This window comes from Rhinichthys klamathensis, unplaced genomic scaffold (assembly GCF_029890125.1).
Source record: "Rhinichthys klamathensis goyatoka isolate OS25496 unplaced genomic scaffold, OSU_Roscu_1.1 h1tg000003l_1, whole genome shotgun sequence".
NCBI classification, from domain to species: Eukaryota; Metazoa; Chordata; class Actinopteri; order Cypriniformes; family Leuciscidae; genus Rhinichthys; species Rhinichthys klamathensis.
Window position 1 is genome coordinate 6,226,114 of NW_026606556.1, and position 14,662 is coordinate 6,240,775.

At 38.9% G+C, this 14,662-nt stretch overlaps 1 protein-coding gene across 2 annotated transcripts in view; it reads left to right on the forward strand.

The window, feature by feature from the left end:
• Window positions 1-14,662, forward strand: part of ubr2 (ubiquitin protein ligase E3 component n-recognin 2) — a 52,420-nt gene that overhangs the window by 5,290 nt on the left and 32,468 nt on the right. For both annotated transcript variants that reach the window (XM_056250276.1, XM_056250268.1), the window contains exons 3-7: window positions 3,163-3,241; window positions 3,928-4,038; window positions 12,950-13,080; window positions 13,280-13,418; window positions 13,522-13,584. In XM_056250276.1, coding sequence (XP_056106251.1) covers window positions 3,163-3,241; window positions 3,928-4,038; window positions 12,950-13,080; window positions 13,280-13,418; window positions 13,522-13,584 — 523 coding nt within the window. The remainder of the gene's footprint in view (window positions 1-3,162; window positions 3,242-3,927; window positions 4,039-12,949; window positions 13,081-13,279; window positions 13,419-13,521; window positions 13,585-14,662) is intronic.

Consider the following 14,662-nt stretch of genomic DNA (forward strand, 5'->3'; position numbering starts at 1 on the left):
TATGCTGTTGTAGCCATCTGACCTGGGATAGTGTGGGTCACTGTGTTCCCACAGACGTGGAAGTCTTGGCTGAATTAGGTCAGGTTGCTGTTAGGTTAAGTCCTTTAGGCAAGATCACTGTAAGCCGGCTAAGAGGCCGGAGGTGACTGGAGTCTGTGCTGTTCTGCTCGGTTTCTTTGAGAAACAAATGAAAGGGCTCACACATATCCCCAATGCTTTATCACGCTGGCTTTATGAGACTGGAATCTGATCTGACTGATGTGAATGTTGTGTGAAATATATCTTGCATCCTAAGAATTTGTGCAGATCTTTTTACACTCCTGTCATGTAATGTGTTACTGGCTCTGATCCAAAACCCTAGTGATCTGCTTTGCTGTCTACACAATGGAGCTTCATAAAGCTTTATTCAACTAGGGCTGGGTGATTAAAAACAATACCAATAACATATAGCGTTTATGTATTGTTGTTGATGATGTTTCAGCCTTTTCACGATATTCAATAAATCCTTTCTTGATGTTTGCTCTGAAATGGCGGAGTAATTTTGAAATGAAAGGGGGTGATTATTTTATTATTATTTTTTCTCGTACACTAACCGTTTGTAGTGTACGCAAGAAATTGTGTCTAAAATCAGTGTGCAAAAGTCAAGTCACTTTTCCATTGCACTTTATATAATACAAACTGTTTCAGAGCAGCTTTACAGTGATAAACAGGAACATAACAGAGTTCTTCAATTCTGCTTTAAAGCATCTCTAAAAAGAAATGAGTGTATTTTTCAGCTGAGGTCAGTTCAATGTTGATTAAGTTTAGTTCAATAACTATGTAAAGTTAATCAAATATGAACTCTTCAATTCATCTATAAAGCTCTCTGCAGAAAACAGTCTAGCTCAGTTCACTTTCTTATCCAATACTATCAGTACTAGTATATACAAATCAATCATATTGCTAAATGTGTCCTCAACTAAGCAACAGTGGCAAGGAACCCAAATGCTACCATTTGTATCTATTTTTGATACATTTTTTAATTTAATTTAGTTTGAATGATTATAAGTAAATAATTAATTAACATTATTGTACCCTTTAAATATTGTTCAGTTAAATAAACCTTGAATTAACAAGATCAAATGAAAAGTTAGAACTTCAAATTGAACTTTTGTAATGACACGTTGGTTATTAACTTTTAAATGACTCATTATGCAAACCCATGATAAGAGTCTGCGCATAAAAAAGACCCACGACTGGCAGATCAACGTTGTGCTGCTACATTTCTCTCCGATACTGTAAGAAATCAAATTAAATTGAATGTTACAATGAACTGTGTCCAGATGATTGACATCAGTTTAAATGGTGACAGGATGCATGTAATTAAGTGACAGAGCGGTCCGTTAAAGATGTCATTATGACGAAGTAGATGTCTTAAAGCTTGCATACTCTTTTCAGGGCTCGACATAAGCAATGGCCCGATGGCCCGGGGCCAGTAAAAGTGTATGTCGGGCTAGTTGATTGGCCAGTCACTTGCCCGCGCGGGCCAGTAACTGGCCATCAGCAAAACAAACAGCAAACGTCATACACAGTGGCGCGAAGAGTGTCAATGTTTCTTCAGGTTATTTATAACGTGTTAAAATGTCAAAGAACTACGAGGCTAATACGAGAAAGAGTACCGAAACCCTGTATTAAACGGGACTGAATTTTGAAAGACCGCGCTGTATCGATAAGCTCGGACGTTATCGGTTCTGCTGTCGGTAGGCTACTGGAGAAATACACGTAGGCTATCATTTATTATTGCTATAAAGACGTTTTTTTTTTTTTTTTTTTACCATCTCGCTGAGTCGCCAGCCATTTCTATAATAAAATTAAACCATTTGTCTGTGATGCATTTTTGCTATTCGCGCAGTCCAGAAGAGAGAGAGATCTCACGCGGTGCCACAACACGCACAACACCTGACGGAGGACAGAACTAAACATTCAAGTTATGGTTACACTTTAGATCTGTGATTTAGTATGATTTTATTTTAGATTTCGACTTCCAAAGATTATAGAATATATTTGAGGTAAAACCATTAAAAACTGCATTCTGTCTAGCGCAACTTCCTTCCCTTCGCAGCAGTACGCTGTCCTTAAAACTCAAACTTTAAGACAGAATCAGCACGATCGGTGATTGTTGTAAAATGCAGTCTCGTCTGTTGCTAAATTGCGGGACGCGTTTAATAATAAAAAGAGCTATTAAAAGCACAAAAATCTGCGCAAGAGATGCGGTTCCCAATGCAGCGCGCGCTCCGAAACATACCATAACGAGACAAGCAAATTATACTTTGGGCTTCATGTGCGGGTCTAAACGATCAAATGTACACAAAAATGTGTCAAAATGACTGGCTTGGAGATTCACTTAAACAGTTTATGTCTAAAATGGACGCTGTTATGGAAATGGTTGGGAGAAAATATGGTGCATCAGTAGACTATTAGATCTGCACTCGTTCTTAAAGGGGAAGCAGTCTAATAAACATGCTGACGATCACGCCATTTCTGAGAATCAAACAACAAAAGGCACAAAGAAAATCACTCGCAGCTCTCTTGAATGAATAACTTTAGCTTTAATAAGTAAGATGAGGAGACTGAGAAAAAAAGAGAGAGGGAGATGAGGAGAAAGCAGGTATTGACAAATTTACTGCACACTGACATTTGGTTATTTTTGCATGTGTCCAGGGGCTCTCTCTTAATTCCTGAACTCCCTTCGCTGTTTTGATTAATCCTATACAATAAATACAGTTTATTTCTTTCAGGGCCAGTCAAAATATAGAAGGGGCCAGCAAAACTCTGATCTACTGGCCCCGGGGGCCAGTGGGGATTTTTTTTTTATGTTGAGCCCTGCTCTTTTGCTATCCTCTTAAAAGTATGTACATTTTCTTCACAAAAACACTTTTAGGGCATAGTATAAGTAGGCGAATCGGGATGCAGTAAGAGAGCTATTCAGTTGCAGTGCATTCTGGGAATGCGTTACGATGCATGCCATGAGGAATCTTAAAGGCAGCATAATTTTGCTACCATTTATAACATCTTTCATTCGTGTCTCTATGGTACTGTTTGTTTGTAGACAGCTCACGGGTTTTAACAGCTGCTATCCTTCTGTTTAAGTCATTTACATTTGATGTTGTTTCTCCTTATCAGGGAGTGTGCGGCCGATCCGACCTGTGTGCTGTGTATGCAGTGCTTCTTAGGCAGCGTTCACAAAGAGCATCGCTACAGGGTAAGAGGAAACGACATGCACAGTGGCCACTTTAACATCTCACTGACTTCTCCCTAACAAGAAAGTCCTGTCCAGATCCTGTCCACTGTAAAGATTGTTGTTATGAACTTTTTTAGCATTTAAAACTGTGGGGGTTAAAGGGCTGTGACTCATGGTACAGTTCTTTGTAAAGGTTACAGGACTGATGGGGCTGTGAAGAGAATTCAATCAATCTAACACAGTTAACTGTCCTATAATTTAAGGACTGTTTCAGTTTTACCCTTGACTGATTTTTGTAACCATTTTGTTTGAAACGAGACACCTTGACACCAGCTGATCAAAAGCCATTGGAAAAATGGCTCTCAGAAAAAAGACACGTGAACTATGATTTGAAGTGGGATGTTTTAACAATTATACTAAAAGGCCTTTTACTTTCTATAAAGTATCAATCAGACAACATAAGGCCTGTTTCAATACATTTTTGATCATGTTGATCATTTAGAGGCCATATAAATTTGCATAGCAAATACAATACAGCAGGCTTTATAGGGTGTGAAAAAAGTGTTTGTTTTAAGGAACACTAGAGCAGACCGTCATGTGTGTTGCAGGTCGGTTCATGACTTCATGCCAATGACAGGTCTATTGTTCATAAGATACAGATATAGGAGACTCGAGATCATGTGCTGCCATCTTTGTGCTCCCTGTAGATGACCACCTCAGGAGGAGGAGGCTTTTGTGACTGTGGCGACACAGAGGCCTGGAAGAAGGGCCCTTACTGTCAGAAACACGAGCCCAATATCAGTGACTGTTCCCAGAAGGTGAGATACCTCTTCCTCCGTGTACCCGTTGCAGAATAGGCCATTCCCGGATGACACACGTTTTTAATACTAGGAGAAGAACCAACAAAATATTCTGTCAAAACTCTTTATCAAAGAAACATGTTTTATTAGATTGTGCTGGTTTTAACCCTGTGAGAAACCCTTTTCAGTTAACTCTTTTTGAAGAAATTTAACAAAGTTAAACTAAATATAGTTTTTTTTTTTTTTCAATTGTCTGTTTATTGAGTTTTAACATTTTATTAACATAAGAGAGAGAGAAATAATAATAATAATGACAATAATAATAATAAAATCAACAAAAAATAAAAATAAAATAAAAATAAATAAAAAAAATATAGAAATAAAATAGTAATGATAATAAAATACGGCAAATTGGGTCAAATCAGTCCATGGTCACTGTTCATCCTTTGTAAATGTTATGTAAACATGCCAAACCCTGTCATGACATGGTGGTGTCAGAGGTCCATAAGCGGTTCCCATATCCTTCGGAAGGCATCCCCCTTATTTTTTAGGATGTATGTGCGTTGTTCCAGTCTTAAAGTTTCATTGAGGATTTGTTTAAACAGATTGAATGATGGGGGTCTTTGTTGATTCCAGTTGAGCAAGATGCATTTCTTTGCGATATAAGACACTATGATAATCCTCTTCCTGCATGTGGTGTCCAGTGTCTTGTCCAATTCTGTACCAAAGAGGTATCGTGTTGGTGTAATGTCCAGCGGGGTTTTCACAATCTTAACAGTTAGATCATGTACCGCCTTCCAGAACTGTTTTAATTTCTTGCATTCCCAAAAAACATGCATAATTGACCCTTTACATGTTTTACAACGATGACATCTGGGGGATGAGTTAGGAAACATTTTACTTAAGCGAAGCGGAGTAAGGTACATCCTGTGCATGAATTTGTAATTTTGTTCGATTATTTTATTACAGGACAGTGAGGAAAAAACATTCTGACATATCGTTTCCCATTGATCTTCTTCAAAAGCACGTCCCATATCCTTCTGCCATACATTCCTAAGTGGAGTCAAGGAAGAGCTGTAACGGTCCAACAGAGCACTATAAATTACAGAGATTGTTCCTTTTAATGATGTTGACTTTACCAAAATCTCCTCAAGATCTGTTAACCCTGAAGACAGGCGTTTTTCCCCTTTCAGGGTGTTTATTAAATGGCGAATTTGTAAGTATTTATAAAAGTCCTGTTTCGGAATTCCATACTCTGACATTAGAACAGTAAAGGACTTGAGTGTATCCCCATCAAACAATTGTTGGAATTGCTGTACGCCATTTCCTCTCCACTTTGCGAACAAGGAACCGCCAATAGACGGTGGCAGATCTGGGTTTAAGGATATGGGGGAAAGCCTGGATATTTTACCAAAATTCCCACAGAACTTATTTATATCTTGCCAAGCCCGAAGAGTGTTGTAAACTACATATGTTTTTGTTATTTTAAGTAGTGCATTTATGTTGTTAATAAATGGTAGCAAGGTTGTAGATATAGGAGTACAAAGTTCTTCTTCTATGTCTATCCAGTGCGCATTATTACGTTTTTGCACCCAGCTAATCAGGCCCTTTGTCTGGGCTGCCCAATAGTACATCTGTAAGTCTGGTAATGCCAGTCCCCCTTTCTCTCTAGATTTTGTCAAAGTTTTAAAAGCTATTCTTGGTAAGGAATTTTTCCAGATGAAAGAGGTTAACATTTTGTTTATAGATTTAAAGAATGTTTTATCCAAGTAACAGGGCAGTGACTGAAATAAATAACTAAGACGGGGCAAAACATTCATTTTAATTACATTAATTCGTCCAAGAAATGAGATGGGGAGCATTTTCCAATGTTCTAATTCCTCCTTAATCTTTTTAAGCAATGGAATATAATTTATGGGGTAAAGATCTTTGAGTTTTAAAGCCACATTCACCCCAAGATATTTAAAACTATTTTGGGCCCATGTAAACGGTGAGATTGCCCTGAGGCTATTAGAGACTGACGAGTTCATTAATAATGCATTGGATTTTGTCAAATTGATTTTATAGCCTGATATTGTTCCAAATTTAGTAATAAGATCTAATACTACTGGGATTGATCGCTCAGGGCTAGTTAGGTATAGGATTATATCGTCAGCATAAAGTGAAATTTTGTTCTGTGTTTTCCCGATATTGATACCAGCTATCTCTTTATTAGCCCTTATGGCTTCTGCGAATGGTTCAATTGCCAAATTAAATAGAAATGGAGATAGAGGGCATCCCTGGCGGCAGCCTCTAAACAAATTGAATTTTTCAGTGAGGTTACCATTTATACATATTTGGGCTTGTGGGTTGCTATACATAGTTCTGACCCACCCGATGCATTTTTTACCAAGATTAAATTTCTCCAGAACGGCAAACAAATAAGACCACTCGACCCTGTCAAACGCTTTTTCTGCGTCAAGCGAAAGTAGTAAGGCTGTTCTGTCGTGTAGGGCCGAGTGGTCGATTATATTTAATAGCCTCCGGATATTGTCAGATGCATAGCGCGCCTTCACAAAACCGGACTGATCAGGATTAATAATCTGGGGCAACAGGTCTTCCAGCCTGCGTGCAATTAATTTAGATAATATCTTTAAGTCAACTGGAAGTAATGAAATTGGGCGAAAAGATGCGCATTCGGCCGCATCCTTGTCCTTCTTGTGTATTAAAGATATTATTGCAGTCTTCATAGTGTCAGGGAGAACGCCCTTTTCGAAAAAATCAGTAACCATGGGCATGAAAAGTGGCTCGATTTGCACCCAGAAAGCCTTATAGAATTCTACAGAATATCCGTCTAAACCTGGAGTTTTTCCAGAGGACATTGATTTTATTGCTTGTAACACCTCCTCTGGGGTAAATGGAGCACTCAACTGCTCCTTCTCATCCTCTGGGATAGAGGGTAGGGAAATTTTTTCCAAAAAACTGTGGATATCTGTTGCGGAGGGGTTTTCTGACGCGTAGAGCTGTGTATAAAAATCGAGAAATGAGGACTTAATTGATTGTGTATCGTATTTCAACTGACCTGCCGCATTACGTGTACACTTTATTGTACTTTCTGCACGTTCTTTTTTGAGTTGGTAGGCTAGAAGTCTACTCGGCTTGTTGCCATACTCATGATATTGCTGTTTGGTAAAGAATAGAAGTTTTTTGATATGTTCCGTTTGAATTTGATTAAGATTAGTTCTGACTGTATTTAGGTTTCTTAAGTTTTCCTCTGTAGGAGAGCGTTTATGGCATTGTTCCAAGTTGAATAACTCTTTCTTAAGTTGTTCTGTTCGTTTAATAATAGATTTTTTTTTTGCAGATGCGTAAGAGATCAACTGACCCCTAATGACTGCTTTAGCTGCATCCCACATCACTGCCGGAGTAACAGGGGAGGATGCATTATCCTGTCTGTACTGCTCTAACCATTTTCTAATATTATTACAAGCATCCATATCTGTGAGGAGGGAGGCATTAAATCTCCATTGTTTGATTTGAATTGTTTGCTGGGGGAGGGCTAAGCGCAGGTAGACTGGTGAGTGGTCTGATATAAGAATGGGCCCTATATCGCATGAAACTATGGATGACAACTGATCCTGAGGTAAAAAAAATAAATCTAGCCGAGAATATGATTTGTGTCTAGCCGAATAGAAAGTGTAGTCTTTCCTTGTAGGATTAAGTTCTCTCCAAATATCAACCAGGCCCACGTCAGCCGAGGCTAACCTCAGAGTCTTAGAAGCGTTGGGGTTAGACAGTGTGGCTGAAGATTTGTCTAAGTTACTATCCATATGACAATTAAAATCTCCGGCAACTATTCCAAAGCCTGTATTATATTGATTAAATAGGGTGATCATATCCATCATGAATTTAGGGTTATCTTCGTTCGGTGCATATACGTTCAGCAATGTCAATTCTTGTCCATATAACATCCCCCTAATTAATATTTGTCTGCCATCGTGGTCGCTATGTTGTTCCTTAAGTATGAAAGGTAATTTTTTATGAATAAGTATTGCCGTTCCCCTTTTATTGCTTGTGAAGCTAGAGAAATAAACTTGCCCTACCCAATCTCTCTTGAGTTTTTTATGCTCCTCATTGGACAAATGAGTTTCCTGAAGGAAAGCTATATCTGCTTTTTCCTTTTTTAAGAATGTGAGAACTCTCTTCCGTTTAATTGGGTGGCCAAGGCCTCTGACATTGAACGTTATTACATTAAGTGTACTAGACATACAGAGTTTTGCCTGTTACATTGGTTTTGTGTGACCATGATAAAGGAAAAGGAAAAGGAGAAACAGTATAAAACTAACATACTAAAAATAAAAAAATAAAAATATAACATAGGTAGAGCATGAGGGCCCCCCTCTACCCAACCCCTCCCCACCTCCCCACCTCCCCAAAACCATAGCCTAGTCCCCAAACGACAAGGCAACCCAACTGAAACAAGTAACACCCTCAAGTTGACCGGCAAGTAACAGTTATCCGTCAACAACACACATTTTGTTTAGAACAAGGCGGTATCTCTGTGCAGGAGAGCAGACTGGGAGAAAGTGAAAAAATTAATAAATAATAATAATCAAAAAATTATAATAAATAAATAAGGTAAAAGAAAAAGTAAGTGAAATTTAAAGAATAGATAAGTAAATAAAATAAAAGATATGCAGTGTTATTTTCAAGTATATATATATATATATATATATAAAAATAAAAAAATAAAAATAATAATAAAAAAAATAATAATAATAATAATAATTGAAGGTTCCAGCCAATAGTATTATTTAAAACACAAGTTATATAGAGAGACTGTGAGTGATCACAAAAGATAAATAAATAAAATAAAATAAAGATAAAACAGAAGTTTTGCACTGCCGTTTGACAATGTATCTGCCGTGAATTGTTCACATTTCTCCCTATTGTAGAGCCACCTGACTTAAGTGGCCGCCCTCAGGCCCGGTGATGAGACTGTTTCCTGCACATTAAGTAAAGCACTCACCCCTCTCCATGTATGGAAAACAATTCGATTCAAACCTGGTCATGTAAAGGCTATTTGGCTGAGGTTTTGTGGTAGAATTCCTCAGCCTCTTGTGGGGAGGAAAACATCTGAATCTTCCCATTGTGTAGCACTCTCAGCCTACACGGTTGGAGGTGAAATCCTCGGAAGGTTCCCATGTCAACAAACAACTTTTTTACAGCGTTGAACTCCCGTCTTCTCCGGATCGTTTCCGCTGAAAAATCCTGGACGAATGCGAGTTTGGATCCGTCATGTGTAATGTCCCGTTGTCTCGTGGAGCGTAGGACGAATTCTTTATCTTGATAGTTAAGAAAGCGGAGAAGGACGGCTCGGTTCTGGTTGGGAACAGCTGAGGCCAGGGTGCGGTGCGCTCTCTCCAGTATGAATACTCTGTCGGGTTCAACGCCTAGCCACTGGGGTAGCATATCGGTTACAAAGTCCAATAGAGGGCGCTTACCCTCAGTCCCCTCCTTAAGACCAAACAGCCGGATATTTTTCCTCCTACCGCGGTTTTCCAGGTCCTCAGTCTTTTCTTCCAGGTATGCAAGCCGCTTTGTTGCTTTAACCAAAGCCCTCTCGGCCTTGTCCAACGCGTCCTCTGTGTTGACTATGCGGGCTTCGGCCTCCGCGATTCGTTGTTCATTGGCTGTTACATCTCGTTTAATTTCCCCTAAATTATTCTCCATAACCGAGATAGAATTCGTCAACTCCCCCAGTTGGTTGTTTATACCGTCCAGTTTCGAGCTGAACTCAGAACGGAGTGACTTAAGCTCGGTTAGCACGTCAGCCACGTTAGCCATGCTATCAGCGTTAGCTTCGACACTCTCGACCGGAGATGATGGCTTCGCGCTTCGTGAGCTTGTTTTTCGAGCGTTCGAGAAGATGTCACACTCCTTTGTTGCTGGGGGTTTAGGCATTATTTATATCATGTAGTTGACCAGGTTTGCAAAAGTCCGGGGTTATTTCTTGTGTGAAGTTTTAGGGAGCCGTCACACTATGCTGCCATCTTGTTCGGGCTCTCTAGCGCCCCCCTAAATATAGTTTTTAGCAAAAATAACAACAACAACTGATGTAGTTTTACCTTGAGTTTTGCTCGCCATGAAAATAGCCACAGAATCTGGCATGGCATTAAAAACACAAACCTCTTCAGTGTTTCCCCTAGGATTTTTTTGCAAGGGGGGGGGGGGGGTGAAACTGCTAGTGTTGCGGACCGCCCGGGTGTGTTACGGATACATGGTGTCAATTTTTTAGCAATCAAAAAGAGTGTCTAATTAATTGAAATAATGTATTATGAATCATTAAACTTATACAACATTTAAAAAGAATATATGGAAAAAAAATTCACTAACTCTGTGTTGTGTTTTTTCTGGTAATAAAATGAAGACAAAACACAAATTTTATCATTTATCATCAATTTTAATCATATGAAATTAAATCAACTTTTTGTCAAATAACGTGCTGCACAATGAGCTTTACTGTTAAAATTAAAACATGGATTATTCCTTAAATTCAGTTTTGATGATAATTTATTTGGATTAGTGTTAGTATTATTACATTGGGACATATCTAAATTCTACTGTACAACGGTAATATATTTCTGTCAAGTTAAACCGAACTTTTATTTTGACGGGTTGCCGTGAAGACCTTTTGAGATTCTGTGTGTTTATGTCATGATGATAGTTTTTCTCAAATGAAGCGGTTAAATGATCACGAAGTGGATCTAGAGCCTGGAGAAGAAGTTCATGCATTTTTGTCTTCATATAGGCAAAAAAACAGCGCGTCACACGTGCTTCAGTGTGTGTGTGTGTGTGTGGTAAATTAAACTGCGCGTCGGCTGCACCATTCATTCACACAGAACAAGCAGGATTCGTATTTAAATAGTCTTTGTGGTTTAATATCCACACACACTTGTCTACATCGCGATTTGATTTCAAGTGTACTGAACTGCTTTCTATTTATTCCTCAAAAGATTGACAAATTCCATGAAATTCCTTTTTTATGACTGGATTTCGTCAGCATTTTAGGGGGGCGGGGGGTCGTTTTGGGGGGGGCGGGTCGCCCCCCTAAAACAATGGAAGTGGAAACACTGCTCTTCCTCCGTGACATAGTCTTAGTAGGAGGGACGGAAATAATGAGGCATTTAATGATACCAATTCTGCTTGCGCTCAAGGTCCATTAATGGAACCACACGTCATCAAAGTCATCAGGGGTGTGATTTCTGGATTTCCGTGTTTTTCAGCCTGGGACGCACATGAACTGTTAATCTGACTGTATGGATGCTGAAATTACCGCAAACAGTTACTAAACAAACGGCAAAATTCTGTCTGTGTTTTCTAATACCATTATTTCATAGATTGGTTGCTTCTGTATTGCGGTTTGTCCATCAATACTCCGCAAGTACTGTAAGCTTGGGTCGCTTATAACTTGCATTTTAAGAACGACATGCGCCAACCATCTTATATGATTTGTAATTAGAAATGTTGTCAACAAAAGAGACGAAAGGTCTCCCTGCTCTATGATTTAATGTTGGAAAGCATGACGGCCATAAACATTAGTATTGTAGATGTACTGTTGTTCTGTAAAATAACAGTATTAAAATTATATATGTTTTTTTAATGTCTCTAATATATGTCTTTAATTAATTTTTATTTCAGTTTTAGTGAGTTTAGTAGGGGTGTAACGATACACAAACCTGACGGTTCGGTTCGTCCCACGGTTTTGAGGTCTCGGTTCGGTTCATTTCGGTGGGGTGGGGTTTAGAAAGCTAAAATTGCTTTTTTTTATTAAACAGTGCTTTAATGAACAAATTGTGTCCTTGTCTTTAAATTAATTCAATTACAAGTAAACGTTTCTCAAGGATAACAAAATTATCTGCTAATGCTGTAAACTACAGCCCTTACTTGCACATTACTATAACATTAAAGCTTAACAACAGAGCCTAGACTTTTAGCCTAAATGATGTAATAATAATCAACACTCAAATAACAAATTGTATGAAAACATGTACACTACACATAAGGCAATTTTTGCATTAACATGTTTTTACTCTAATTTGTTATTGTTATATAATAATTTACACAGTTGCTGTTATTTTCATGACAGCTATTTTAAACATACATTAAATAATCAAGATATCATAAACAGGTTAAGTAAAATATAATATATAGGCTAATATATAGCATTTATTTAGTGAAAGAGTTAGCAAACCAGCAAGCTGTGGACACTGAATGACTTGCCTGAGGTAAATATAAAGCTATGTGGAAAACTAAGCGTTTTATTGACGTATTTCCGCTGTTGAAACACTGATTGAGTGTTTACACGAGTTATGATGCCTTTCAGTAAGTATACTGTATCTTTCAACATACCTTCGGGTGTCCATTCATGTTTATTCTGTAACGTTAACTGAGGAAGAGATGATCGCGCTGCCGCATGCATACAGTGATATCTGTCACGCCACATCTAAGAGCGCCAAAACGGCATTTATTGTTTGCATTTCGTGATCAAATAGACATAATTTGAAAGATTACACCTTGCTTATTATCAAAAGTAACAAAACACTGAGCTTATTGCGATTATACGTGGTTAATGGTGGTTAGGCAACAGCCCTATTCGTTGTGTACACATAACACATGAGGTGCCATGAGCCGGGGCTGGGCGGGGCAGCAGGGGGCGGGGCGTGTTCGGTTCGCCATGAGAGTATCGCGATACGTATCGTGGGTGGTGTATCGCGGTTTTTCGGTTCGGTTCAAATATCGTTACACCCCTAGAGTTTAGAATAACTTATTTCAGTTATCATTTCTAATTCTTCATCTAATATTTTATTTCATTTCAGCTTTTATTTTAATTGCTGAAAATGATTTTTAATAGTTTTAGTTGACCATAACAACCCATCTTGTTTGGCAGGATCCGTTGGCTAATCTGTCTGCTGAGATGATCGCTCGCACGTATAATGTTTTCGCCATCATTCTCAAATATGCTGTGGACATGCTCACCTGGGACAAAGAAGACGAGCTACCTGAAGGCCTCGAGCCGCCGTAAGATATATAATCACTCATAGCTTCAAATCATGTGATGACATGTCCCTTAAATGTTCAGAAGACACAATTTTTTGCATTTGGGTGGGAGAAAAAAACCATTCTAGACCCTCATGATCATCCAGCATGCATATCATGTTTTTGAAAGCTGCATGTTAGTATATTAGGAGATGTGTAACCTGCTTATTTTCTTGTGAAGGGCCCGTGGAGACACGTACTACTGCATGCTGTTCAATGATGAGGTCCACACGTACGAGCAGGTCATCTACACACTACAGAAAGCTGTGAACTGCACTCAGAAAGAGGCCGTCAGTTTCGCCACCACCGTGGACAGAGATGTAAGTGCCAGCTTAACCGGCTGTTAGTTCACCTGCCAGAGCCACAATTCAGGCTTAAGGCTCTTGCTTTTGTTCACTGATTACTTCTGTTCACCGTATTCAGGGCAGGAAGTCTGTTCGCTTTGGGGACTTTCAGTTTTGTGAGCAGGCCAAATCTATTATTGTGGTAAGTTCTCTGCAATCACAAATCCCATCCGTTCGCCTCAGACGTGGAAATCGTTTGGGTTTTTTACTCTTTTTACTGAGAACTTTTTCTTGTTAGCTTCATTTAAGTTTCTATTTGCATATCATTTCAGCACCAGGCTATGACACATGGTTCACAAACAAGATTGTTAGTTGTGTTTGTTTAGACAAACATCGCTATTATCATTGATGCATCAAATTTCGCCAAAAAGGGTCAGCTTACACAGTTTTATCCCAAAATCCATACAATAAATATCATTTGATGCTCGCTTCAGTTCAAGTGGCACATGAACCAATCATCTCTTCCTCTTTACTACTAGTTATATCACATGAATGAACATCAGAAGGTACGTTGAAAGAGACAGTACACCTTGACATGTCTCAATTAATCACTCAATCAGTTTCAACTGTGAAGAGACATCTTGTAATGTTTAATTCACCTTTGGAAAGCCATTCAATGTCCACCGCTTGATAGCCAACTAGAAAAAAAAACTCTTTAAAGGGATAGTTCGGCCAAAAATGATATTTAAACCATGCATTACTCACCCTCAAGCTGTTCGAGATGCATATGTCAATCTTGTTTCAGACGAACACATTTTCAGTTAGTTTAGAAAATGTCTTAGACCCTTCAGTGGATATAATGTGAAGCAATGGGGTCCACCTCCTTCAAGTCCCAAAATGTGCATATATCCTTCACAAAAGTAATCCATCCGGATCCAGGGGGATAAACGAAGGCCTTCTGAGGGTAATCCGTGCGGTTTTGTCGTAAAAATATACATATTTAAAACTTTATAAATGAAAATATCTGACTTCCGGCAACGATCGACGCGCGTTCACGGGTGATGTTTTGCTCTGCTTTCTGGCTGCGCGGGCGCGTTCGTTCTACGTCACGACGCTACGTCCTACCTCGTACGCCGACTTCCATCACCCGTGGACGCGCGCCGATCGTTGCCGGAAGTCAGATATTTTCATTTATAAAGTTTTAAATATGTATATTTTTACGACAAAACCGCACGGATTACCCTCAGAAGGCCTTCGTTTATCCCCCTGGAGCCGGATGG